Below are 23,427 nucleotides of genomic sequence, written 5' to 3' on the forward strand. Positions count from 1 at the left end.
ATAAGTATATTGACAGAACGGTAAAAAGGTAAGAAAACTAAACTTAAAAGTCAACAGATAGGCCCAGGAAAGATCAAGATCTTCAGCGAAGCTTGCCAAATTGTACCAGCCTATCGGTGAACATCTGCTTCGACTTGGCCCTAACCAAGAGTGCTCTTGGAATATTGATGTATCCCAAAAGCGGGACTGGCACCTGACCGTAGCCCGAATTTGGGCCCAGGGAAACACCAGCCCGCGACCATTGAGAAGGCTGAGCGACCTTTTTCACATCGGTTTTGCCCCGTAGGAAGGCATCAACATTATGAGCAACTGTTGAAGAGAATGGGGTGACGGTTTGAAGCACTTTTTGTGGCCAATCGGTAACATCGCCCAGAGCAAAAACTTTACCGCTTTGAGCACCAACAGCTCGGAGAGTGGCATCGATCTTCACCTGGTTACGTCCATCAACTAAACCAGCAATGCTGTTTGATGGTGGATTGGCAACGGGACCAGTGGTGAAGTAGATCTTATCAGCGACAATCTTGTCACCAGACTTCTCAATGATGCCCTCACCCTTTTCGTTTGATACAACCTTTGTGTCAAAGACAAACTTGATTCCCGAGCCTGCAAGATCGTTCTGAATTTTTCGTTTGATTTCATCTCCGTAAGAAGAGTCCAGTAGTTCCTTGCGGCCATGGTAGATGGTGATTGACCTCTCGCCTTTCTTGATGTCGTCCTTGTACTTATGGGCCAGCTCCCCGACAATCTCCAGTCCCACAAAACCAGCACCCACAAATGCGATATGCTTGGAGTCATGGATTTCTCGAGCCCTGTCCTCGTAATAGTCTTGCAACCCCTTGATCGTACGGTCTCCATTGAATTCAGGAAAAACTGGGGCAGGCCATTTTGCTCCGGTAGCAATCACCAATGCATCATATGGAATATCCTCGTGACCTTTAAGGCTCACATTGGTGTCATCAATGTCAACGACATCGTCAATGACCAAGTCAATCGTTTCTGGTAGAATCGATTTCAGCTGGATTGTCAGTTTTCCAGCCCAATCAGATGGCGTGTCGTATATGTACGCTCTTGGAGTTGAAGCCAAAAGGTAGAAATATTCCAGATTCGATATGAGTATCACCTTATGATTATACAATCTAACCAGCTTCTGTGCTGTAAGAACACCATAGGGCCCTCCACCGATAACAACCACGGTTCTCTGATCAACAGTCATGGTCCCTTGGAACTTGTGAGAATGAATTCAGTGGCAATATCCGGCCATAATTTTTTTTACTAACACTGCGATGCTAAGCACAGCCAAGCACAGCAGTGGTTCGGCCGAGAAGCTCTCGCAATACGATCAGTAAAATTGAAATAGCACTTATAATTATAACTCCAGTGTAGGGTGTTCTCGGTGTTAACGATGATTAGCTTTCGGAGCAGTCCGCAGCTTTATGTATATCAGCGCTTGCATGAAGATGCAAAGCTTGTGTCCCACCACCCTGGAACGGCTAAGTACCCAGAGTGTTTCGAGAAGTGTGGTTGGAAATAATCAAACCAGAAACTGCCTCGAAAGCAGGTGAAACTTTTTCCCTCGTTCTATCAATAGAATCTCCTACAATTTGGATACCATTGGACGATGAAGTTCCACCTGACGCACCGTTAGGTCCGAAAGCTCAGATAAAAAAGCCCCTCGGATATAGGCATTCTACTTAACACGATAATTATCTCCTTAACTCCGAGTAAGATTTCAATATGTCATTTGATCTTTTTGCTAAATTTTTGGTGACTAACGCAATCATAGCATTGATTTTGGGTGGTTTAATGAACTAAATTTATCTTATTCAAGCGGTCCGTAATGGTGATATGGATCTTCAGCAAGTAGTTTGAATTTCTCCTCTGAAGCACTGGCAGAATGCCTCGTGTTGTGAATTATCTTTGTGATTTGGCCGAGATTAACTCCAGTAAAGGTCTCCATAAACTTACCGATCTCAATGTTTTCGTGGTTCCCACCCAAGTATTGGTAAAGCTCGAGCATGGTACTCTGCTTGTTGGAGTAACCGTAAATGTTCACATCCACAGCTGAATGGCCGTGTGTGGTCCAGCCGGTTTGAGATCTCTTGGACACCATATCCAATACGTAATCTTGGCAATTCTGTTTGTTCTCAATGATGAATTTGACATCATCACTGGTATAGTCCTTGATTCCCAGATCTTTCTCCAGAACCTCGGTCTTGACAAACTCTTCTAGATCAACACCAGAATACCTGGCAACTTTCGCTCTAGTGTACTCACCTGAGTGTTTAGCATCTACAAGAGCCTGTGGCACCCACATGTAATCCGGATAAGCAGGAGTCAGTTGCCTTGCAGTCACAAGCCCACCAGTTTCGTGGTCTGACGTGGAAACAACGATAGTCTCGGTGTCCAAGTTCTTCACGAAGTCAATCACATACTTGTACGCCTTGTCATAAGCAAGAACTTCCCTCACCTGAGCGGCAGGGTCATTGTGATGGCCGGCATGGTCGATTCTAGAGCCTTCGATCATGAGAAAAAAACCTTGCTCAGAGTCTTCGGTGGCCTTGGTGAGGGCAGTCAAAGCTGTCTTGACCTGCTCTTCCAAAGACGGATATACTGAGGAGTCACGATCAATGTCATAAGGGACATCGCCGCCTGCAATCAAAGCCAATAATGGTAGTTGAACGTTCTTTCCGAGCTCAAGATCATCGAAAGAGGTTCTGTTAGCAACATAAGACCACCCCTCTTCTTGAGCCACCTCCGTCAGATCCAGATCATCTGCTCTGCAACCACCTTTAGAAGTGGGCAGGAAATGACATCTGCCTCCACCAATAATGAGGTCAACAGATCTGCCCAGTGGATAGTGCCCGAGCTGGTGTTCTGCAATCAGGTCCTCCTGCCATCTCCAGTCTGCATGAGCGCTAAACGCAGCGGGTGTGGCATCTGTAATTCTGGTGGTGACCACAAGACCGGTGAGATAGCCCTCTTGGCTTAGAGCTTCCAGAATAGTTCCGCATGGGATTTTCTCCGGATTCACCCCGACGGCTCCATTATACGATTTCAATCCACACGAAAAAGCAGTTGCACCAGCTGCAGAATCAGTAACCAACGAATCGGAAGACCTTGTTCTGGAGGCCCCGATCAAGTGCTTGTCCAACTCCAGAATATCTTCGATTGCCAGTCCATCTCTATGTTGTCTGAAAGATCTTGCTAGTGATAAAGATGCTGGCCCCATTCCATCTGTCACCATGAATATGACATTTTTCTTTCCAGAGGACTTCTTAGTAAAATTTCCGTGCACCACAAATCTGAACAGAATCACGTAAATGATGATGCTAATAACACTGAAGTGGATGAATCGTCTTTGTCTTGTTTTGCGGGATGCTTTGGCGTCCAGCACGCTAGATGGTGTGCCTTCTCCTTCGAGAAGACCTTGTCTTTCGATATCTGATTCATATTCAGCTATGCTTCCCATATTGCCCAAATCAAAAAGCCGAAACTCTGTATAAGATCAATAACTGCAACCCAATGAAGACCTTAGGCGCGAACTCGTTATCGTGACTAATGAAACGCAAGTTGCTGGCTGCATTGAGCGTTCAGTGGTGCACGACCTGTCAGATTGTTATCAGCAGTCACGTGGGCCATTTTTGTTACCCCAGAATATGCCGTTACAGACACACGTGGGAGTGACATCTAGATTGAATTAAAGTCTACAGTTTAAAACAAGCTTTTGGCAAAATAAGAAATTGTTCATGAATACTGTCAGGAGGTGCGGTAGCCCATTACTTCGATTTTCGCGTGTCCTTTTCGAGAGCTGCTGCTTCCTCGCCTGACGTTACGTCCTTGGCTAAAGCAGAACTGCTACCTGGAGGAGACGGAGCTTGCGCTTGTAGCTCCGATATCTCATTCTGTAGCCGGATAACCTCTTTCTCGAACTTCTTACCAAACACATCGACGTAGTAGGTGGCTCCATTGTAGGAGGCCCAGAAGAAGATGAATGAAAGAAACACCGACGCTAGAGTCTTATACTTGAACAGAAGTGGGCAAAAAGACATGGTCGCAAGCTGATAAGAAAATTGGATGAAAGTGAAAGCCACAACTGGCAATATTCCTGGCAGACCGTTCACGAATTTGCCGATGGTAGTGTTTGCATAGCTCTTCCTCAAGTGTTCAAACGAAGTTACCCGTCCAGCCTTAATCTTCTTGGCACGTTTGATGGTGATAAAGTAATGGTAAGCTGATTGCCATATCAAGTAAAAAAGTGAGGTGTATGCGATTCCGTATTTGAAATTCCAATTCTCCACCTTGGCACAGCCAGGAAATCTGATCTCCTTGTACTCTGGACTAATCTGGTGTGTGATCACATACATAGTGACTGGAGGAACAACGTGAATAAATGACGAGGTTGTTTTTTCAATAGAGTGCAGAACCAGCGAGTTCCGCCACGTTATCACCGCAAACGACAAAGTACCAAAAGTGAACGCAAAACACGATACGAACAAGATTTTCGACTCAGGGAATATCCAAATGTAAACCAGACACAAAATGTTCACATAATAACACAAATCCACCAAATAATAGCCGTAGCCAACCTTGTAGTAAGTCAGCAGTCTGATGGGGAGTAGTATGGCAAGAACGCCAGTGTAAAGCACATGGTACCATTCGGGGTATTTGCCTATGACCAGCCCAGAGAAAAACACAAAATAGAGTGCACAGGCATAGTAAAACTTCTCAGTTTTGGAAGCAGTCAATGTGGAGGACAATCTCTGGTACAACTTGTCAACCCTTTGGGACATGTGCAGTTTCAGCTTTGCCATCTCCTCGTCGTTAGCTGTCAACTTCAATACTTTGTCCTTCTGCTTCATGGCAATTGCCTTTAGCTGTTCCGTGTTCATTTTGACTTTGTTATACGTTCTTTTAGACAACTCCGTGGTCATTGCAAACGGATCCAGCAAATCAAATATGGATGCGTCTTCCGTGTGTAATGAAACGGCATCCGCGTTCCTAGTTGACTCTGCATCAGAGTAATCGCCCTCATTAGAGCCGTAGGAAGAAGCAGAATCTTCCCTATTCATCAATCGTGTCAGTCTTCCGGATGGTTGGTAGCCAACAAGATACCTTGTTCGAGTTCGAGAAACACAAAAACTGTTGCGCCGTTAGGCATGTGAAAACCCAATCAATAGTGTGTCCACCATTCTGCAGCCGCACCTCAAATTTGCTCGCTGGATACCCTTTTGGGAATGTTCGAACGAGCAAATTGTCAACCAGTTGATTTTTCACATATAAGATAGGACAATTCTTGCTCACGGATGGTTTTTCCTTGACTTGAAACCAACAGTTTCTTCCGAATTATTGCTCCCTGAAAATAACCGCTAAAATGGATATGAGTGGTATGGACATGGGGACGTCGTCTTCGTCCTCGATGTCTATGGTGATGACATCCGCCAAGTCTTCAGTTAAGTCCATGGCCACCGCTATGGCCAGCTCGTCTACCATGGATATGAGCTCAACAGCTACCTCGAGCATGGATATGTCGTCTTCTACAGGAACTTCTTCGAGCATGGATATGAGTTCCTCCATGAATATGTACTTTTCCTCGACCTACAAGGGAACGCCTGTTCTTTTCAAGACCCTGCACGCGGCCACTGGTGGATCTGCCTTTGGAATTTTTGTGTTCCTATTTTTCAGTGCCTTTTTGCTGAGAGGCCTTTTCTTCCTGAGCGCGTACATCGAGCAGAAAGTGTTTCACAATTTGAACAACTCGGTGGTGATTACCAAGATTGACGAGTGCGCCTGTGACCCAGGCGATGAAGAGAAGGGAAGCTCGAGCGCTTCTTCTGGGAAGCCCAAGACGTTCTTGCAGCAATTACTGTTCCCCGGAATGGCTGAGGCTGGTAAGGATCTCGTGAGATTGCTTCTCGCATTTTTGATCTCGATGGTCGGTTATGCTGTGATGTTGGCTGCGATGTCGTACGTGGTGCTCTACTTTTTCGCTATCTGTTTGGGATTTGCCTTTGGCGATGTTTTCTTCAACAGAATTTCGATAATCTTGGACGTGAACAAGAACAGTGCACTTTGTGGGGCGTTCCATTAAAAAAGGTGGGACCTCACTGGTTCAAGTGGTTGCTTCGGTTAGAGTCTGCTTAGTTATGTTTGTCAATACAGTATATGAGCGCTAAAATATATTTCTATAATTGCTACGAGCCTTATGAAGGAACTCTTCTGATAATTCAAGAAAGGTAAAACGAGCAATTAACCTTGAAAAATGCCATTGATTTACCGAAGGCGCAAGCCACGATATTTACCAAGACGCGCAAAAAACAAAAGGTTATGAAAAGATTAGTACTCACAAATACAAAAACCGGGTTATATATGAATGGATATCTAATCCTTATCCTCGTCAGCAGGCAAGGCCTCCAATTGGTCAACCAGAGTGGTTAGCTGTTCGGCAACAGTCTTGTGGTAGTTGAGTTGGATCTTAGAGAAGACCTTCAGCAAGTTGATTGAGGCAGTAGGTGAGATCAGCTTCTTCATAGACTCAACAGCAACCTCGGTGGCATTGACAAGTTCGTCTTCAGCAGCCTCCAACTTCTTCTGCAAAGCCTCAGGAGCCTCAACTGTGTCGTCGCCATTCTGGAAAGCCTTGATCTCAGCTCTCAGAGTGTCGAAAGTTAGTCTCGAGTTCTCAACACTTCTGCGGTCCTTCGATGTGGCTGTGAATTCGTTGTCGAGGATGTTCTTTATCTTGTTGTTGAACTCAGAGATAATGAGTTTGTCCTGCTCGAGTCTCTCGTCACCAATTTTGTACTGGGCGTCAGCAATCAAGAGCAACGCCTTCGAGAGACCGGTTTCCTCTTCGCTGCTAGCTGCCAAGACAGTTTCTCTGTTGGATTTCAAAGTCTTTGACAACGAGTGAGCAAACGTCTTTGGAACTTGCACCGTGGCTGAAGAAGAAGTCAGGACGGCCTCTGCCTCAGCAGTAGTCGTGGCTTGGGACAACCCATGGATCTTCTCACTGAAGGTCTTGGTGACATCCTGGAACGACTCTCTGATGTTAGGAGGATAGTCGTAGCTCTCAATCTCGTATTGGGAGGTGATCACTAAGGTCTTCTTGTAGAATACCTTCAAGCTATCAACCTTCTTCTCCAATTCAATGTATTCTCTTGGCAACTCGCTGATATCATTAGTGCCACCAAACCTCTCCTGCAAAGACCTGGTGGTTCTTTTGAACAAGGGAGACAAACTGTCGTTGATGGTGGAAGCCTCTTTGAGGCTTGTTTGGATACCGTCTTGCAGTGATTGTTGCAATTGCTGGGAGGTCTGCTGCAAAGTCTGTTGCAGAGACGAGAGATCTGGGAACTTGAAAGACATGGTGATTGAGGATGGGATAATAACCTGATCAATCTTTGATGTATGGGATAAACAAAACACGACATGCCACTATTAGTCTGATTTGAGGATCATCAGGAGCGTTGATCGTCACATTGAGATAGGCACGACTTTCCCTGCATCAACGGGAGGATGAGTTTTTACTTTGGGCCGAGCCGGGCTAAAAGTTTCAGTGTTGGAGGTGTGGGCCTGCTCAATTTTCAAAACAGGTGGCTAGCCAATTATCAACAGCTTTTCAAAAATGAGCTGGATCGCCTTGACTAGCGGTGCGAGTGATTTTGATAGTTTTGTTATTTTGCTGAAAAACTCAAGGTTAGTTGCGTCTTGCCAGTAGATACAAACCTCTTAGCTTTTATCTGTAGGCGGCTTGTAGGATCAACTTGATCGATCATTATTGATAAATTACTTGCTTACTATAATGACGGTTGAAGAACAAAAAAGTCATAAATTCAACGGTGAAAATCAGAAATAGAAACAAATGGCTTGAATGCCTAGCTACAGTCAGAAGCCTGATCTCCCTTCAGGACCTCTTACCTGTTTGGAGCCTATTCTCCCTTTAGGGCTCTCTTGATCTTTGGCACCAAGCCTTGTTTTTTGGGTCCTTCTGCTCCTTCATCAACGTATTGCGATCCTGAAGCATTGTTCCCTGCACCTCGAGTACCCTGAGCACCCTGAGCATTCTGGGTTCCCTGTGAACCGTATCCTGCATTCTCTGAACCGTATCCTGCATTCTGGGTTCCCTGGGAACCGTATCCTGCACCCTGAGTGCCTTGAGTTCCTCTAGTACCTTTGGTACCTTGAGTACCATAACCAGTAGTCTGATCACCTTGTGTTCCATACTCAGCATTCTGGAGACCTTGATTGCCTCTGGTACCTTTAGTGCCTTGAGTTCCATATTCAGAACGCTGAGTACCGTAACCTGCTGACTGAGTGCCCTGGTCACCTCTGCTACCTTTAGTGCCTTGACTACTGTAACCAGTGGTCTGACCACCTTGAGTTCCATAGTCGCCTGCAGTTCCTTGAGTACCGTAACCAGTCTGAGTACCCTTGGTGGTGCCTTGAGTACCGTAGCCTGATTGAGAGCCCTTGGTGCCTTGAGAGGCATAACCGGTGCCTTGGCCTCCTTGAGCACTTTGAGTAGCATATCCAGCACCCTGAGCACCCTGGCCTCCTGAACGCACCTGGTGATCTGGAACAGCTGCAATGCCACCCAAGTTAGGGTCATTCTTGTAATAAGCAAATGCTCCTGTCTGGTTGGCTTGAGCATCTCTGGCAGCAGCATCAAGCAACGAAGCATCAGCCGCACTCACCATACTTGGATCAATAGGCTCCACCTTTACATCGGCATTATTGTAGGCGTTTCCCTGCTGTCCACCATACTTGGAAGTATCAGCATCACCGGCTCCGTAGCCACTTCTGGTACCAGCTCCGCTACCAGCTCCTGCTCCAGCTGCTCCAGCGCCAACTCCAGCACCTGTAGCAGCACCTGTAGCAGCACCACCGTACCCACCACCATATCCCTGCTCTCCAGCAGGTTCACCCTGAAATACTGTTCCTTTCTGGACTGGACCATATCTGCTTGGCTCTGGGCTCTTCTTCTTTCCAAGTCCAAAAAGACCTTTCTTCTTCTTCTTTTCAGAAGTCGAAGGTGAGCTGGGATTGTTAGAGCCTTCATTAGCCAATGCTCCTGCTCCAACAGCTCCCGCTCCAGCTCCCGCTCCGACTCCCACCAGTGTTTCATGGTGATCAGTGCCCCGTGGTGCTGAACCAAGTGCTGAACTGTCATAACCACCAGCCCTAGGATAGTCACTGACAGTTTCCTGGTACTGGTTTTGTTGAGAAACACCACTAGTCTTCTGCTGTTGAGAAGCCTGGTATCCACCAGAAGCGTTACGATCAGTACCAGAAGTGCCAGTCAAACCAGCATTCTTCCCTTGCGTTCCAGCAGGATATTCTTGGTAAGCGCCGGTGTCTTGATATTTCTTACCCTGCTGGGATTGGTAGGCAGCATCCGATTGATTCTGAGAGTAACCTTGACCTGCCCCTGCAGATTGCTTATTACCCTTAGAATAATCAGTATAGGCTGCTTTTCCACCGCTGATACCAGTGTCCTTCAAATTGCCACCGGCTTGGTGAGACTTGTAAGCCGCACCTGCACCTGCAGCACCTGCGGCACCTGCACCTGCAAGACCCCCTGCAGCCAGACCTTGCTTTCCCTGACCTGTTGAGGCACTCTGATCTTTTTGTTGCCCTTGGAGGGAGGACTTTTGTCCAGATGACTGTAAGCCTTGGTTATAAGTCTGAGACTGGCGTCCAGTAGGGTCTGATTTAGATGTAGATCCACCTTTTGCCTTGGAGTAATCCGAGTACGCAGCCTTACCTCCATCCAAACCAGTCTGCTTCAAGTCTTTTCCGCCTTGTTGGGATTTATATGCTGCTCCAGCACCTGCCACTCCCGCAGCTCCAAGAGCCCCACCGGCCAGTGCTTGGCCACCATGGCCTTGGCCTTGGGTCTGGCCTTGACTGGTTTGCTGATAATCACCCCCATATTGATCATATTGGTCAGAAGTACCATATCCGGACTGTCCATGTGAGGCAGCCTTTCCAGACTGATCATTTCCACTATATTGTCCAGATTGGCCACCTGTAATTCCCTGATCAACATAGTCGCCAGATTTATTGCCAGAAGATTGAGGCTGTTTATTCTTGGAATAATCTCCGTAAGCTGCCTTTCCACCACTTAGGCCAGTTTCCTTCAAGTCTTTCCCTCCCTGTTGAGACTTATAAGCAGCGCCTGCCCCGGCCACACCAGCAGTTCCTAGAGCCCCGGCAGCTAAACCGGATTTGCCGTGGCTTCCACCTTGAGAGCCTTTAGGTTGCGAACCAAATTTTTCATCTGATTGCTGAGGGTATGCTTGTTGAGTGGACTGTTGATTGTAGCCGCCTGCTTGCCTGGTCTGATCGTTACCAGATCTAGCGTAATCATCGTAACCAGTTTGCTTCCCTCCCTGAGAATAATCAGAGTACGCCGCCTTTCCGCCAGAAATACCTGTGTTCTTCAAATCACCACCACCTTGGTGAGATTTGTAGGCAGCTCCGGCACCGGCAACCCCAGCAGCTCCAAGCGCACCTCCACCAAGAGCCTGGCTCTGACCACCAGAAGTGTTTTTACCACGAGCACTCATTTCTTCTACTTCGGGAACCTCATGGAATTGTCCTTGTGTGCCTCTGGATGTCCCCTTAGATGTGGCCTTGGTTGCCCCTCGGGTTGATCCCTTGGATGTCTGGGAGTACTCTTGGTATGGGTTGGTGTCCTGCGAAGTGAAGCCCTGTGAGGTGGTCCCATGATCAGTAGTAGTTGGATACTCGGACTGAGAGTGAACAGGAACATTTCCGGATTCAACAGTTCTTTCACCAGTATTTCCCAAACCAGCCGTTCCAGCTTGTTCATCAGTAGGACTGGAATTGGTGCCACCAACGAGATGACCAAGCCCAAGAACTCCGGCAGCACCAGCCAAGAAACCACCAGAGCCTTTAGCTCCAGAATGGTCACTCTCTCTAGGGTCAAGAGTCTGAGGCTGGTCAGAAGTGCTACCAAATCCAGCATCCGAACGGACGTTTCCAGATGGGTTTGCATTTCCATGGGAACTGTACTGAGGGTTTGTCCCTTCCGAACCATACTGGCCAGAAGCATCCCTAGCTCCGAGGTTCTCACTTCCGGTAGCATAGCCAGCATTTCTGCCTTGCAGATCAGACTTTGCTCCTGGCGCATTCTTGACACTGGCAACACTGGCTCCGGTTGTGTTTCCGCGGCCATAGTCGCTTCCAGATTGCTGAGCATATGTGCCAGACTGAGTACCAGAGGTTTTCGAAGTATCTTGTCCTCCCTTGGAATAATCAGAGTACGCGGCTTTTCCACCAGAAATGCCAGTATTCTTCAAATCACCACCGCCTTGGTGTGCCTTGTAAGCAGCACCTGCACCAGCGACACCTGCAGTTCCAAGAGCACCTCCAGCCAAGGCTTGTTTTCCATGTCCAGACTGACCGGATTGCTCAGAGGTTTGATATCCTGTTTGACCTGTTTGACCTGTATGACCTGTATGACCTGACTGACCGGTTTGACCATACCCTTCTCCAGTCTGGCCGTAAGTGTTGTCAGCATTGCCTTGTTCACCTTTGCCCTTACTGTAATCGGAATAGAAGGCATTACCACCACTAGTGCCTATGTCTTTCAAGTCACCACCGCCTTGGTGAGACTTATATGCAGCACCAGCACCAGCGGCACCAGCAGTTCCAAGAGCCCCGGCAGCTATTCCTGACTGGCCCTGAGTACCACCTTGATTTCCGTGAGATTGAGAAGGAATCTCCTGTTGGCCGGATTGGTAATTGGTTGGTTGACCTGGCTGCTTGGAATGAGCATGCTGACCAGATCCTTGTCCTAAATCTCTGGTCTGATCGTAACCAGAGTGCGCACCAGACTTGTTAGCCGATCCCGTACCCTTAGAATAATCACCGTAAGCGGCCTTTCCACCGCTGATACCAGTGTCCTTCAAATTACCACCACCTTGGTGAGACTTGTAAGCCGCACCGGCACCAGCTACAGCAGCTGCGCTTGCTGCTCCACCTGCAGCTCCACCTGCAGCGGCGTTACCATGGCCTTCGTTGCGGCCCTTAGATTGGTCAAGAGTTTGGTGTTGATCATCCTTCTTATTTTTTCCCATGATCTTGTTCAGCAAGCCTTTTTTCTTGGGGGTGCCCTCTTCTTCAACTCCTGACTGGTCATACCCTGGAGAAGAGGCAGAGCCTGCAGAATAGCCAGAATCTCCAGCTGTATTGCCCCTAATAGGAGCTTGTGTATTCGAGCCTTCATAAACTCCTGAAGTCTGGTTTTGAGTTCCTTGAGAGGCTGGTGTTTTGTCAAGATGAGTAACTCCAATCGCACCTGTACCTGCACCTACTGCACCTGCAGCGACTGCTGCATTGCCGGTACCAGTATGTGTACCACCAGCACCAGTATTAGTACTAGCATACTCATGGGGATAACCAGAGACTTGCTCACCTCTCGAGCCAATTGGAGCAGAATTGTCATTTCCTCTTTGATCGCCATAGCCCTTGAAGTTGGTGGTGTAATCAGAGCTTCCGCCAGTGGAGGCACTTCCCGTACCGGTCGTCACACCATGAGTACCGGCGACACCAGTAGCCCCGGTTGTACCGGCACCATTATAATCAGCGTCATATCCACTTTTTGATTCATTGTAACCTGTTCTTCTGTCATTGGTATTGGCAGTCTGGTCTTGGCCCTCACCGGTCAATCCCAAAGACGCTGCAAGTCCAACTGCAGCTCCTGCTGCAGCCCCGACAACACCACCGGCTCCAACTGCAGTCTTCTTGAGTGAATCTTCGGTAGCGGAAGTGCCATAAGTAAAGTCCTGATCTTGAACTCCTTCTTTGTAACCTCTGCCACCTACGTTGCTTCCGGCAATGCCAGTTGGTGTTCTCTCGGTGGTCGTATAGTTATCGTTTCCGGTGGAAGCGACACCTGCTGAGGTGACACCAGACTGAGCGCCATGAGAGACGCTCTTTGGATTGTTAGACTGGCTGACACCCTTAGCTCCAGTATTTGAAGAAGATGAGTAAAGGTCACTCTCTCTGTTTTTCTTTAAGTTGCCGGCTTGGGAGATCTCTCTGTCGCTGACAACCGGATCAACCAAAGACGAATATTTCTGATTAGCATTATCATTTGCTGCAACCACGTTTTCATTAAGCACAGGTGCATTGACGCCGGGAGTCACGTCTTTGTAGTGCTTGCTGAGATTGCCCTTATTAGAGGCAGCTGCAGTTCCCAATCCAAGAGCCGCCGCACCTGGAATGTAGGAAGACACACCTGTTCCACTTGCAGGCTTAGTTTCAAATTCAGGATTGATACTTGCATCTCCATGAGTTGTTCCATGGGTTTGCTGTGAGCTTCTTTCGCCGGAGAGACCACTGTTATCACCGTAGGGAGATGACGATGTAACGGTGGTGGGGACTCCAGTACTGGCAGACTTACGATGACCCTTTGATGAAGACGAGTCAACGGAACCGCCACGACCAAAGAAGCTCTTTGCTGTCTGGATAAATCCACCTTGTGACTCGCGATCTTTGCTTAAGTCTTCCTCGTCGCTGAACTCATCATCGTAAGCTGCAGTGTGACGACCAGAGGGAGAAGCTGGATCGTAGCTGCGTGGTTGTTGATGATGAGTGTAACTACCTTGGGAGGCACCAGTCACTCCAGCTGAAGGCTCAGTTCCAGATGTGGGGAAACCACCCGGGATCTGTGCATTTCTGGGGATATTGCGGACCTCATCAACTCCTTCTCTAACACCAGCCGTTCTTCCAGTCTCGCCGGTAGCAACGGGACGAGAGGCGGTTGATGGCAAGTTCGCGTTAGCGCTCATTTTGTTCTCGATTTTTCAGGATTTCCAATTGGATCAGTTACAATGGCTTATAGTAGTAGGTTTTCAAATAGGCAACCCACAGTACAAGAACGTTTCTGATTTCATAAGACTATCCTGTGGAGGGAAAGAACTTGGACAGAAAGGTGAGGCAATTCGAGGAACCAGAGGGTATATATGCTACTTGTTATTTCTTGAAATCTAATTTCAGTGATTAACCACAGCAAGCAAGGTTCCAGATTTATTGCATGACTTTGACCGTTTCAGTGTGGAGGCCAAAGTGATATTTGGGGGGAGTTATAAAGTTGCTCCGTCACACTGTGGGGTATCAAAGCCTGCAACTAGGAATTCCTGTGAATTCATGCCATTCCACATGATATCTCTTCACCGATCGAAAGCAACTACACCAGCTACCGAGTATGGGGTACCGACCATTGCTCTGCCATGACATATTCTGTCAATGTAACCTGTGTTAATTGGCTGTACCCGAAATGGATTAGCAACCCCGGTTGTGTCATTATGATACCATGGAAGCCATGATTGAGATGATTGGCTGCTGATTTGGCAATTTCGATGAGCATGAAATTTGACAGCATTCTAGTCCGAACCTTTGACCAATATACCGGCTCCATACTGACTTGAGGCTTTCATGCAGAATTTCCGAATCGGGAAATGGCTTGCAGGGGTCGTGTCCCAGTCCACAATGACTTGCTTTTACGGCATTCGAGAATAGATGATGTCCTGACAAACGGCTGAAATAGTCGTTCGGAGATTGCACTGAGCCGCAATTCCTGTTTTTGGTCGTTTATCGAATGGCAGACAGGTGGTCGGATGATTGGGACTTGCCTGCAAAAGTAGACGGTACTGCGAGTACCAAGAACAAATGGGGAGACTCTTGGGATGACGCTGAGATTACCCAGGGAAAATCTCCGGGATCCAAACTCAACGTGGAATTGCAGAAAATCCCCGGAGCAAACTCCATGGATGCTTACTATGCCAAACCCAAAACTCCAGTTGTGTTGAAACGTGTTTCCCCCGTTGTTCCCGAGCCGGCTAACCGCACGGTTGCTAAGGTATCTTTGGAGCAATCGCAGCGCGATAAGGAGAAACTGTATGAGGAGAAGAGAAGGCAGATTTTTGCGCAGAAACGATAAAGCGATAGGATAAACTTTTTGATGAATATAACGGCTATTTGAAGAGGAAATACACTAAGAATGAAACTTTAACAGAGTTCAAATCTCGATCGCCTAATTAGCAGCAGCAATGTCCCATTGGCGGTCACAAGCATGAGGGTGCTGCAGACAGTACTTTGGCACCAAGGCTTTAGCAGAAAATCCCAAGGCAACCAGGTATTCTCTGAAGTTGAGAATTCTCTGAGTGAACACGAAATTGCGGCGCTTTCCGCTTTCATCTCTGTTTCCGCTCCAGAGATTCTCTGCATAGGCAGCACTTCTAGGCCAGACCATTGAGGTGAGAGTGAGAGAATCAGTCTGCTCAGCCCAGATAGCCACCTCTCCTCCAATGATATGGGCAGCTTCCTCATCAGTTAGATTGGCAGCAATGTCGTAGTTGTATATTCTCTGGTAGGTCTTGTAGGGTCCACACCAACTGCTTCCGTAACCGGGGTTGTAATTGTAAGTATCAGGAGTGCCGACGAATCCGTCAATGAAGTTGGGATCGTTGGGCAGCCACGATGCCTCACCACAATCGAGATATAGATAATCAGACGTAGAAACGATCACGTCGTGACCTCTTGACGTGAGATCCTTGATGTGCACTGGTCCGTTAGTCCATACCTGCATGATGACCTCTTCGCTTAGGTTGAAGGCAGAGATATCACTCGTGAGTATGTCTTCCCACATAATTAGCCGTCTGTCCTTCTTTAAGCCAGTAAACATAGGATACGTCTTATCAACCCAGTACTGAATGAGATCGCGGAATGTCCTCGAACTGTCTTCGGCAAACCACCTCTGAACGTGAGTGGAGTAGTTGTAGCAATCAGCTACGATCTCGTCAGCCCCAACGTGGAATAAATTATCGTCGAATAAACCACTCAGTTCACCGTACACGTCCTTCAGAACTTCGTGGGTGTTTTCGTAGATTATATCCAGCTGGCCTGGGTTGGGCTCCACAGAAGTATGGAATTTGTCTGATTGGCACCAGAATGCATCACCACATGAGATTATCTCTGGATCAACAGATCTCCAACCAGAAGACGAATGACCAGGCATATCCAGTTCGGGAATTATTCTTACTCCACGTTCTCTTCCATATTTCAAGATTTTCTTGATGTCCTCTTGGGTGTAGATCTCCTCTGGCGAGTAGGCATCGTTCGTCATCTGGGGATACTTGAGCATCTCAATGGGCCACGACTGGGATTCCACAAAATGCCAATGCAAGACGTTCATTTTTGCCATGGCCAAAATATCAATCTGGTCAAGCAGAGACTGAACAGTCATGAAATTTCTGGCAGAATCTACCAACAATCCACGATGGCCGTAAAGAGGAGAGTCGTTGAGGATCTCGAATCCAGCCTCGATGTAGAACTTCTGGCTTTGCTTATCAAATAATACCAGTTGAGCAAAAGTCTCCAACGCATGAAGAGCTCCCCAAGTTGTCTTCGCAGTGATATCAATGAATGTAGAATTTCCCGAAAGCGACATGGAATAGCTCTCGTCAACACCCATCTGCAAATCCGCATCATAGTCCTCCACGAAGATGTTCATCTTAGTGATAGAGGCGCCCAAAGTGGGAGGGATCTCCCTTATTTTTTTAGTCGGAGAGTACTTTGGATCTCCAATCTTCTCCTGAGCTTGCTCGTCAGTTGCAAATGACTCAAAATAAGTGGAGACCTCAACCGTAGCGGGCACCCATTTGAGTGTTGTGATCCTATCCAAGACTCTGCCGAACGCCAATTGAACGATTTCTTCGTTCTTCGCAGAATTGGTTTTTGCCGCGGTAATATTCGCATTTGAGAACGCGTCCAAATCAAATGGCCGAGAAATTTCAGTCTCTTCCCATACTAAAGACCTCGGGGCTGGAAGTGGGTTCACCTTGATCTTGGTTCCATCGGCACACTGAACCAGCGCCAAAACAATTGCTGCCAGAATACAAGACGGCGCCCACATCTTGCGTAATTGAACGAGTAAACTGGTCTGAATGATTTCTATACACTTACCCTTGAGTGTGCCAATCAGCTAGAAAAACACTGGCCTCGCGCAGGTTCATATACGTGCTTGTTAGGATCGCGTTGCCTCGAGGTTGCAAAATGCAATCCCCCCATAATTTCCTGCTCATCCCTCGCGATAAGGGTGGAGGGAGTCCTTATCTGCTTATCCGTGCCGCTTCGGTTGAATCAAGTTTCAAGGTCATCTAACGGTCTATTTCAGGTATATATATACAAATGGTTCATTAATATTCGTGAAGACATCACAATTTATCACAGTAGCTCTACCTGACAAATTTCGTCCGGTTTGGAGGGAAAGAATCGCCTGTGATGGTATCTCTTTGCGAACCTACTGGGATCCAGCGAGTTGTCAAATGCAATAACCCAATCGCTGGGTCTCCCCGTTTGAATCGCCCCGTTTTTCGTTCTTCTTTCAATTTTCTGTATGGCCAGATCCTCGTTGGGGTGCAGCTTGAATTCCCAGAGCTCGTCTATGAGCTCTGCCTTCGTTAGTTTCGTAGGCAGGCCTCTTATTATGGCACATTTATTTCTCCCAATATCTCCGTCTCGCAATTTAAGGAACGAAGGGTCTAATTCATTGAGGGTCTCACGAGATGACAAAACCTCACCGTTGATGTACGGCAGTATGGGCGTGAACATGTGCTTGTATACGTCTGCAAATTTCACGAAACGCAGATCAATAGTCTTGCCCTCCAAGAGCGATCCTCTCGTTTCAATCCAATAAGCTGCAGCCTCGGAGTCGTTCTCAAAAGCAAGAAAATATGCGCCTGAAAAATCCAAACTTTCATGGTGTCTTCCTCTGATGAAATCAAACCGGATAGGTGGTTCAGGTTCAAACTTCCTTTCCAATGGATGTGGTAACAAGAACTGCATCTCCTGCTTCAAAAGATTCGCGTTTGTAGACTGGAAGGCCAAAATGCTGGATATTTCATCTGAGTGGTCTTGCTTGGGCAGATACTCCAAGGCTGAGTCTCGCGGTATATACTCAGTAGCGGGTCCGATTTCATAGTCGGAAGGATCCACTTCTTGAGCATCATCGAATAGTCTTCTCTGCAATCTCATTCGGGTTCCCTCAGATGCCTCCGCAGCAGCTTTTGCAATCAGGTTAACGGTCCCAGTCAGGTCTAGCTTCTTCTTTGTAGCGAAGAATCTGCGTCCCAACGCCATATGCAACAACATGGCGAATCCCAAAAGACAAGATATTTCTTTTGAACAAATTATGTCTTGTTGAAACCTGCAGATGGACCAGCAAATATTGGCAACATTGACACACCTCCAGCCGTTTTCGTCATAAGCCTGAAAAACCCAGTCATTGAATAGTCGTGTACCGGGTCCAATCTCGCCCGTCTAGCCACAACGAAGAAAAGCTGGTCTTGAGGCAAAAGGCCTTAGCTTCTTCTTCCATAACGTCCAGTCTGAGCAAGTTCAAACAAGCTTGAGGGTGATCGGTTATTCCTGTATATAGTCAAAGTTTTAACCTCCTTCAGTTTCCATTTCGGCTCGTGTTTTCTGCCTGTTGATCGACTTCCCAACTACAACAATCCAATGGAAACCCCGAACTGGGATCGAGCTGCCAAGAGCATGTCTCGTAAGTATACAAGCCAAACTTTTTGTGTTTGTGTGTGAGTTACTTTATCTAACACATTTCAGTCGATGAGCCCGTTTCTGTGAACCCGTGGGATGCCAAGTCTACGGGTGCCATTCCTTCCAGCAAACTTGCCCCTCTTTCGCCGTTTGGCAACATCGGTCTAGGATCCAGAATGGACTCGGATTTCGGCGATGCCACGGCCACAAAGGCTAGTTCCGTTTATGCCGGAGCTATTGTTGATAATCTCCCAATGAGACACAATGCAACGGCGATGAGTGATGCTGGCTCCAGCAGTGCTGCGGATCCGTTTGGCGAGTCTGCCTTCCGGAAGGAGGTTTTGAGTGCAATCAGCGCACCTTTGGGCACCGGATATAATGCCAGGACAGATGCTTCGAAATCAAGATTTGCATCAAATCTGTTTGCCTCGGCCTCGGTGGCTGGTGCTGGATACACGTCTGTTGGTGCAGCCAATAAGATGGGCTCAGGTGGCCATTTCCTCGAGAAGTTTGCCTCAGTGGCTGAGAAAACAAGAGAATTGGAGTTGAGTCTGACCCAGCTCTCTGCAGGATCCCAAAGAAAGGGTTCTGAGTCTCTTGGATCCAGAAGAGCCAGTATCTTCAACAACGACAGCGGATTGTTGTCTGAAGCCAATACCGTTTCTTCGCCCTCTCTCAAGGGAGTTCCACTGAATGGGCGTCGTGAATCTTTGAGTCAAAAGCTTGATAATTACATGCTTTCGCCGGGTGGACAGCACGAGAGAGCTCTGTCTTTCTCTTCGGATGTCAAATCTGAACACAGCTCCTTGATCATGGAGTCAGCTGATGCAAATTCCAAGAGAAACATCTGGAACCCAGCAACTGCAAACTCTTTCACTCCAGCAGGCTTTGAAGGCCAAGGTGGTGTTATTCCTGGTGCCTCCAATCAAGGTATGCCAATGATGAACATGCCTCAGATGTTCATGTATCCTCCACCATATGGCTTCTATCCTCATGTGGGAAACCAATTCCCGTTCATCCCTGGAATGGTGCCTAATACCCCTGCTCAAGGATATGAAAAGGATGACCAGGGATCCACTGCCAAGTCTCAAGAGACTGCCGGGTCTAATGGTGCGAATCCTGCATTGCAAGAGCAGCAACCAGCTGCAGATTCCGTTGCTCCTCCTCCACCTCCTCCCCAAGGTCTCATGAACAGAGCTATGTCTCCTCCCTTTATGATGCCACCATTCTCACCTTTCAATGGAATTTTCCCTGGGTCCTCTGGGTTTGAAAACGGTCCCGTTCCAGAGATTCGTGCTTCGTCTTCGTCGCCTGGTGCTCCTCCCGGAGCCCAGCCAAACCGTTTCACTTCAACCTCTCCACCTGCGAAAAACGCAAACGGCAAACGGTCGCCTAAGGCCAACGCCAATGCAAGATCTCAGGCTTCTGGTGGTCGTGGTGCCAAAGGTGGACATATTCATCGCAGTCCGTTGTTAGAAGAGTTCAGAAGCAACAGACAGAACAGAGAATATTCTCTTAAAGATATCTACGGCCACGGGGTTGAGTTTGCCAAAGACCAGCATGGGTCCAGATTCATTCAGCAACAATTGGAATCTGCTAGTCTGGAAGAGAAAGAAGTGATCTTCAACGAAATCAGGGAGGTTTCCATGGAACTGATGACGGATGTCTTTGGTAACTATGTGATTCAAAAGTACTTTGAGCATGGTTCAGACGTTCAAAAGGAAGTGTTGCTGGATGCCATGACTGGTAACATCCATCTTCTGTCTAAACAGATGTACGGATGTAGAGTTGTTCAAAGAGCCATTGAGTTTATCAAATTGGACCAGCAGATCAGCATCACCAAGGAGCTGGAACCACACGTCTTGCCTCTTGTGAAGGATCAAAATGGTAATCACGTCATTCAAAAGTCCATCGAGAGTCTGCCAATTGAGAAAATTGCCTTTATCCTGGAGTCTTTGAAACACCAAATCTACCATCTCTCCACGCATCCATATGGATGCCGTGTTATCCAAAGATTGCTTGAGTTTGGAACCCACGAAGACCAGAGGTTTATCCTGAAAGAACTGAGCAACTTTGTCTACTACCTCATCCAGGACCAGTACGGTAACTACGTGATCCAACACATCATCGAGCACGGCGAACCCCAGGACAGAAATGCTATCACTGACGTGGTGATCTCCAACCTTGTGCTGTTGTCCAAACACAAGTTTGCTTCAAATGCTGTTGAGAAATGCATTGTTTTTGGAGATGAAGAACACCGCAAGCTCATCTACACGGAGATCCTTAGAGATAATACCGAAGTCGGCAAGGATGTCGGCGATGACTCACCATTGGCACTCATGATGAAGGACCAGTTTGCCAACTACGTTGTTCAAAAAATGGTTGAAGTGACCAATGGTGACGACAAAAAGCTGTTGATCATCAAGATCAGACAGTATCTTAAGCTAATTTCCAAGACCTCTTTTGGTAAGCATCTTGCCAGCATTGAGAAGCTTATTGCTTTGGCCGAGTCTGTTATACCAACTTCTGCCTAAATCACATATGAGCCAGCCATTTCTGGTCCATTTTGTGGACTCGACTGGCTCATATCTTGTCCATAGCAACTGTGCCTATTAAGATTGGGCACATTTCGCCTTGTCTATCCACCTGCTTATTTCCTGTTACTTACGACGACAATTCGTCCTGTTTTGCTTTCATTTCTCTAGTGAAAATTTTACATACATTGTGTTTCCTGGATATAATCTCTTCGAGACTTTATTATACAAATGTAGCAGAAGTGGAGGGATATGTCTGGTGGTCCACCATCTAGCCCTTTGAACTGTATTTCAGAATCATACTTCTTGATATTCCTTTTCAGCCTTCCCCTTACTGCCCCTTCTTCTTTTTCTCGTAGAACATGTCCACTCTGGAAGATCCCAGACTCGTCACCTTGGGACACCCATCCCGATCCTTCTCAGTCCTCACGCACTCAGAACAGTAGTAGGCTTCTGTGAACCCTTTGCCCCCACAGATAATACACCGGTCTGCAAAATTACCAAACGAACAGTCGTCACAGATCCGCGCCATCTTTTTGGAGTTGACCAATGAATCGCATCCAGGACATCTTCCGTCACATCTCTCACACACCTTTCCTATGGTTGTTCCTGGCTGTTTCAAGCACATGACGAGATCAAACTGTGCTCTCGACATGGTGGAGAAATGGTCACAATATGTTCAAAATGTGTTCAGAACGCGCTAAAGATACGACCGGTACCACTCCCAACACTCGTAACGATATCTTTTCCACGCTATCCCAACCTATCTCATAACCTAAATAAGAATAGCCAAGTTTTCAGAGTGGCGATGAGATGACCCCGGGCTCCTAGCCCAGCTCATCTCTCTATTTGTAGAGCCCTATCAGCACTCTGTGCTCTCTGTTGCATAGCTACAACATCACTATTGTATCTGAAAATTAACTTACATTCGCAAAAAGAGTTTAATTTTATGTCCCTGGAAGAAGCTGAGGTTTGTGCCATTTGCCTGGACGATCTGCCTGGAGCAGATCACGAGGTGGCCAGAGCAACAAGACAGACGCAGTGTCTGGCCAGAACCACGCCGTGTGGCCACTATTACCACGATTTTTGCATCAAATCTTGGGCTGAAAGGGCCAACAGCTGTCCAAAATGTCGGTCAGTTTTTAACCTGATTGAGGTTGTTTCCAACGGGAGTATCCTGGACAAGATAAAGGTCGAAGATAAGAAGTTACCAGTGGAGTTTAATGCCGAGGATTTCGAGATTCCAATAGATGATTATGAATACGACCAAGAAGACGGGGATTGGGTTCCGCATGCTACCAGATTTACCATGTGCATTTTATGTGATCAGCGATGCACTTCGCGGACGGGAATGGCGGTTTGTGCAGACTGTTCCGGGAGTTTTCACCTCAACTGTCTGGGAATGTTAGGCAGTGGATCAACCCACTGGAATTGTCCAATGTGCGACTCTTTGCAGGACTCTCAGACCATCACACCATCGCGAGGAACAAGGGCGGTGACTTTGCGCACCAATAGGCGCTCGCGTGGGGGTTCCAGGGTCTCTGAGGTCACAGGACAAGTCCCACAAAGATCAAGTTTTATCCAGAGTTTGCGAAGAGAGATAAGAAACAACAGATACACCAACTTGGGACTTCCAGTTCCTTCGCGAAATACGCGAGGTTCAAGAAGACGAAGCGGTTTTGCCGTGGGGCAGCCGCTTTCTGACGATGCCACTAGTGCTGATTTCGATGCCGTGGTGGATGCTACCAGGAGGTTTCGCGAACAGAGTGCAGTTCAGACTGAGCAGAAGTTGACTCAGGAAGAAAAAGAGTCTTGGAACATGTGGGAAAGGGTTAAAAAGGGAGAGACTAGCAGGTCTACCACTCCCATACCCAATGACGAACGCAAGTTCAAAAAACCCAACCGGAAAAGAGCATTACAGCCCAAGGCTCCTGACATAAGAGCTTCTATAATGTCACCATCAGTCTCAGCATCAGAGAATGGCATGACCCTTCTCGAAAAACAGCTCATTCAGAAGCTGTTCATTCGTGAAAAGCTGAAGCGTCGTTTCAACGATGGGCAGCTGGACACCATGCAATATACTGCCGTGAATAAGAACGTTTCCAGGACGCTATACCAGATTTACCTCGATGACAACGATTTCCAGAGGTATATACGCGGACTTATTGAGCTGCGTGAACGTCTTGAAGCACGAGACCTCAACGAGTTTTTGCGATCGCAGCAGAAGGATGATGTTCTGATGGCCAAGTATGGCCAGCTGATAAGTGATGAAATAGCAAGGGAAATAGCACAGATGAAAGGATAA

The 23,427-nt window shown here is 47.4% G+C and overlaps 13 protein-coding genes across 13 annotated transcripts; 4 read left to right on the forward strand and 9 right to left on the reverse strand.

Moving 5' to 3' along the window:
- Positions 1 to 82: 82 nt before the first annotated feature.
- On the reverse strand, positions 83 to 1,213 carry KUCA_T00001916001 (uncharacterized protein; the record flags this gene model as incomplete). The annotated part of the gene is made up of 1 exon (XM_022604145.1): positions 83 to 1,213. One exon carries the CDS (start codon positions 1,211 to 1,213, stop codon positions 83 to 85), a length of 1,131 nt encoding a protein of 376 aa, XP_022457955.1.
- Positions 1,214 to 1,819: 606 nt separating this feature from the next.
- KUCA_T00001917001 (uncharacterized protein) lies at positions 1,820 to 3,469 on the reverse strand (the record flags this gene model as incomplete). The annotated part of the gene is made up of 1 exon (XM_022604146.1): positions 1,820 to 3,469. One exon carries the CDS (start codon positions 3,467 to 3,469, stop codon positions 1,820 to 1,822), a length of 1,650 nt encoding a protein of 549 aa, XP_022457956.1.
- A 307-nt stretch (positions 3,470 to 3,776) lies between these two features.
- On the reverse strand, positions 3,777 to 5,069 carry KUCA_T00001918001 (uncharacterized protein; the record flags this gene model as incomplete). Its single annotated transcript, XM_022604147.1, has 1 exon — positions 3,777 to 5,069. One exon carries the CDS (start codon positions 5,067 to 5,069, stop codon positions 3,777 to 3,779), a length of 1,293 nt encoding a protein of 430 aa, XP_022457957.1.
- Positions 5,070 to 5,371: 302 nt separating this feature from the next.
- KUCA_T00001919001 (uncharacterized protein) lies at positions 5,372 to 6,088 on the forward strand (the record flags this gene model as incomplete). Its single annotated transcript, XM_022604148.1, has 1 exon — positions 5,372 to 6,088. One exon carries the CDS (start codon positions 5,372 to 5,374, stop codon positions 6,086 to 6,088), a length of 717 nt encoding a protein of 238 aa, XP_022457958.1.
- A 290-nt stretch (positions 6,089 to 6,378) lies between these two features.
- On the reverse strand, positions 6,379 to 7,365 carry KUCA_T00001920001 (uncharacterized protein; the record flags this gene model as incomplete). Its single annotated transcript, XM_022604149.1, has 1 exon — positions 6,379 to 7,365. One exon carries the CDS (start codon positions 7,363 to 7,365, stop codon positions 6,379 to 6,381), a length of 987 nt encoding a protein of 328 aa, XP_022457959.1.
- A 563-nt stretch (positions 7,366 to 7,928) lies between these two features.
- On the reverse strand, positions 7,929 to 13,820 carry KUCA_T00001921001 (uncharacterized protein; the record flags this gene model as incomplete). The annotated part of the gene is made up of 1 exon (XM_022604150.1): positions 7,929 to 13,820. The coding sequence occupies one exon, from the start codon at positions 13,818 to 13,820 to the stop codon at positions 7,929 to 7,931; it is 5,892 nt and encodes a 1,963-aa protein (XP_022457960.1).
- An 809-nt stretch (positions 13,821 to 14,629) lies between these two features.
- Positions 14,630 to 14,971, forward strand: KUCA_T00001922001 (uncharacterized protein; the record flags this gene model as incomplete). The annotated part of the gene is made up of 1 exon (XM_022604151.1): positions 14,630 to 14,971. One exon carries the CDS (start codon positions 14,630 to 14,632, stop codon positions 14,969 to 14,971), a length of 342 nt encoding a protein of 113 aa, XP_022457961.1.
- Positions 14,972 to 15,064: 93 nt separating this feature from the next.
- KUCA_T00001923001 (uncharacterized protein) lies at positions 15,065 to 16,276 on the reverse strand (the record flags this gene model as incomplete). The annotated part of the gene is made up of 1 exon (XM_022604153.1): positions 15,065 to 16,276. One exon carries the CDS (start codon positions 16,274 to 16,276, stop codon positions 15,065 to 15,067), a length of 1,212 nt encoding a protein of 403 aa, XP_022457962.1.
- Positions 16,277 to 16,293: 17 nt separating this feature from the next.
- On the reverse strand, positions 16,294 to 17,045 carry KUCA_T00001924001 (uncharacterized protein; the record flags this gene model as incomplete). Its single annotated transcript, XM_022604154.1, has 2 exons — positions 16,294 to 16,525; positions 16,996 to 17,045. The coding sequence occupies 2 exons, from the start codon at positions 17,043 to 17,045 to the stop codon at positions 16,294 to 16,296; spliced, it is 282 nt and encodes a 93-aa protein (XP_022457963.1).
- A 211-nt stretch (positions 17,046 to 17,256) lies between these two features.
- KUCA_T00001925001 (uncharacterized protein) lies at positions 17,257 to 18,183 on the reverse strand (the record flags this gene model as incomplete). Its single annotated transcript, XM_022604155.1, has 1 exon — positions 17,257 to 18,183. One exon carries the CDS (start codon positions 18,181 to 18,183, stop codon positions 17,257 to 17,259), a length of 927 nt encoding a protein of 308 aa, XP_022457964.1.
- A 366-nt stretch (positions 18,184 to 18,549) lies between these two features.
- Positions 18,550 to 21,122, forward strand: KUCA_T00001926001 (uncharacterized protein; the record flags this gene model as incomplete). The annotated part of the gene is made up of 2 exons (XM_022604156.1): positions 18,550 to 18,592; positions 18,655 to 21,122. The coding sequence occupies 2 exons, from the start codon at positions 18,550 to 18,552 to the stop codon at positions 21,120 to 21,122; spliced, it is 2,511 nt and encodes an 836-aa protein (XP_022457965.1).
- Positions 21,123 to 21,453: 331 nt separating this feature from the next.
- Positions 21,454 to 21,777, reverse strand: KUCA_T00001927001 (uncharacterized protein; the record flags this gene model as incomplete). The annotated part of the gene is made up of 1 exon (XM_022604157.1): positions 21,454 to 21,777. One exon carries the CDS (start codon positions 21,775 to 21,777, stop codon positions 21,454 to 21,456), a length of 324 nt encoding a protein of 107 aa, XP_022457966.1.
- Positions 21,778 to 22,071: 294 nt separating this feature from the next.
- On the forward strand, positions 22,072 to 23,427 carry KUCA_T00001928001 (uncharacterized protein; the record flags this gene model as incomplete). Its single annotated transcript, XM_022604158.1, has 1 exon — positions 22,072 to 23,427. One exon carries the CDS (start codon positions 22,072 to 22,074, stop codon positions 23,425 to 23,427), a length of 1,356 nt encoding a protein of 451 aa, XP_022457967.1.

Source organism: Kuraishia capsulata, genomic scaffold, assembly GCF_000576695.1.
Source record: "Kuraishia capsulata CBS 1993 genomic scaffold, Kuraishia_capsulata_scaffold_2, whole genome shotgun sequence".
NCBI lineage: Eukaryota > Fungi > Ascomycota > Pichiomycetes > Pichiales > Pichiaceae > Kuraishia > Kuraishia capsulata.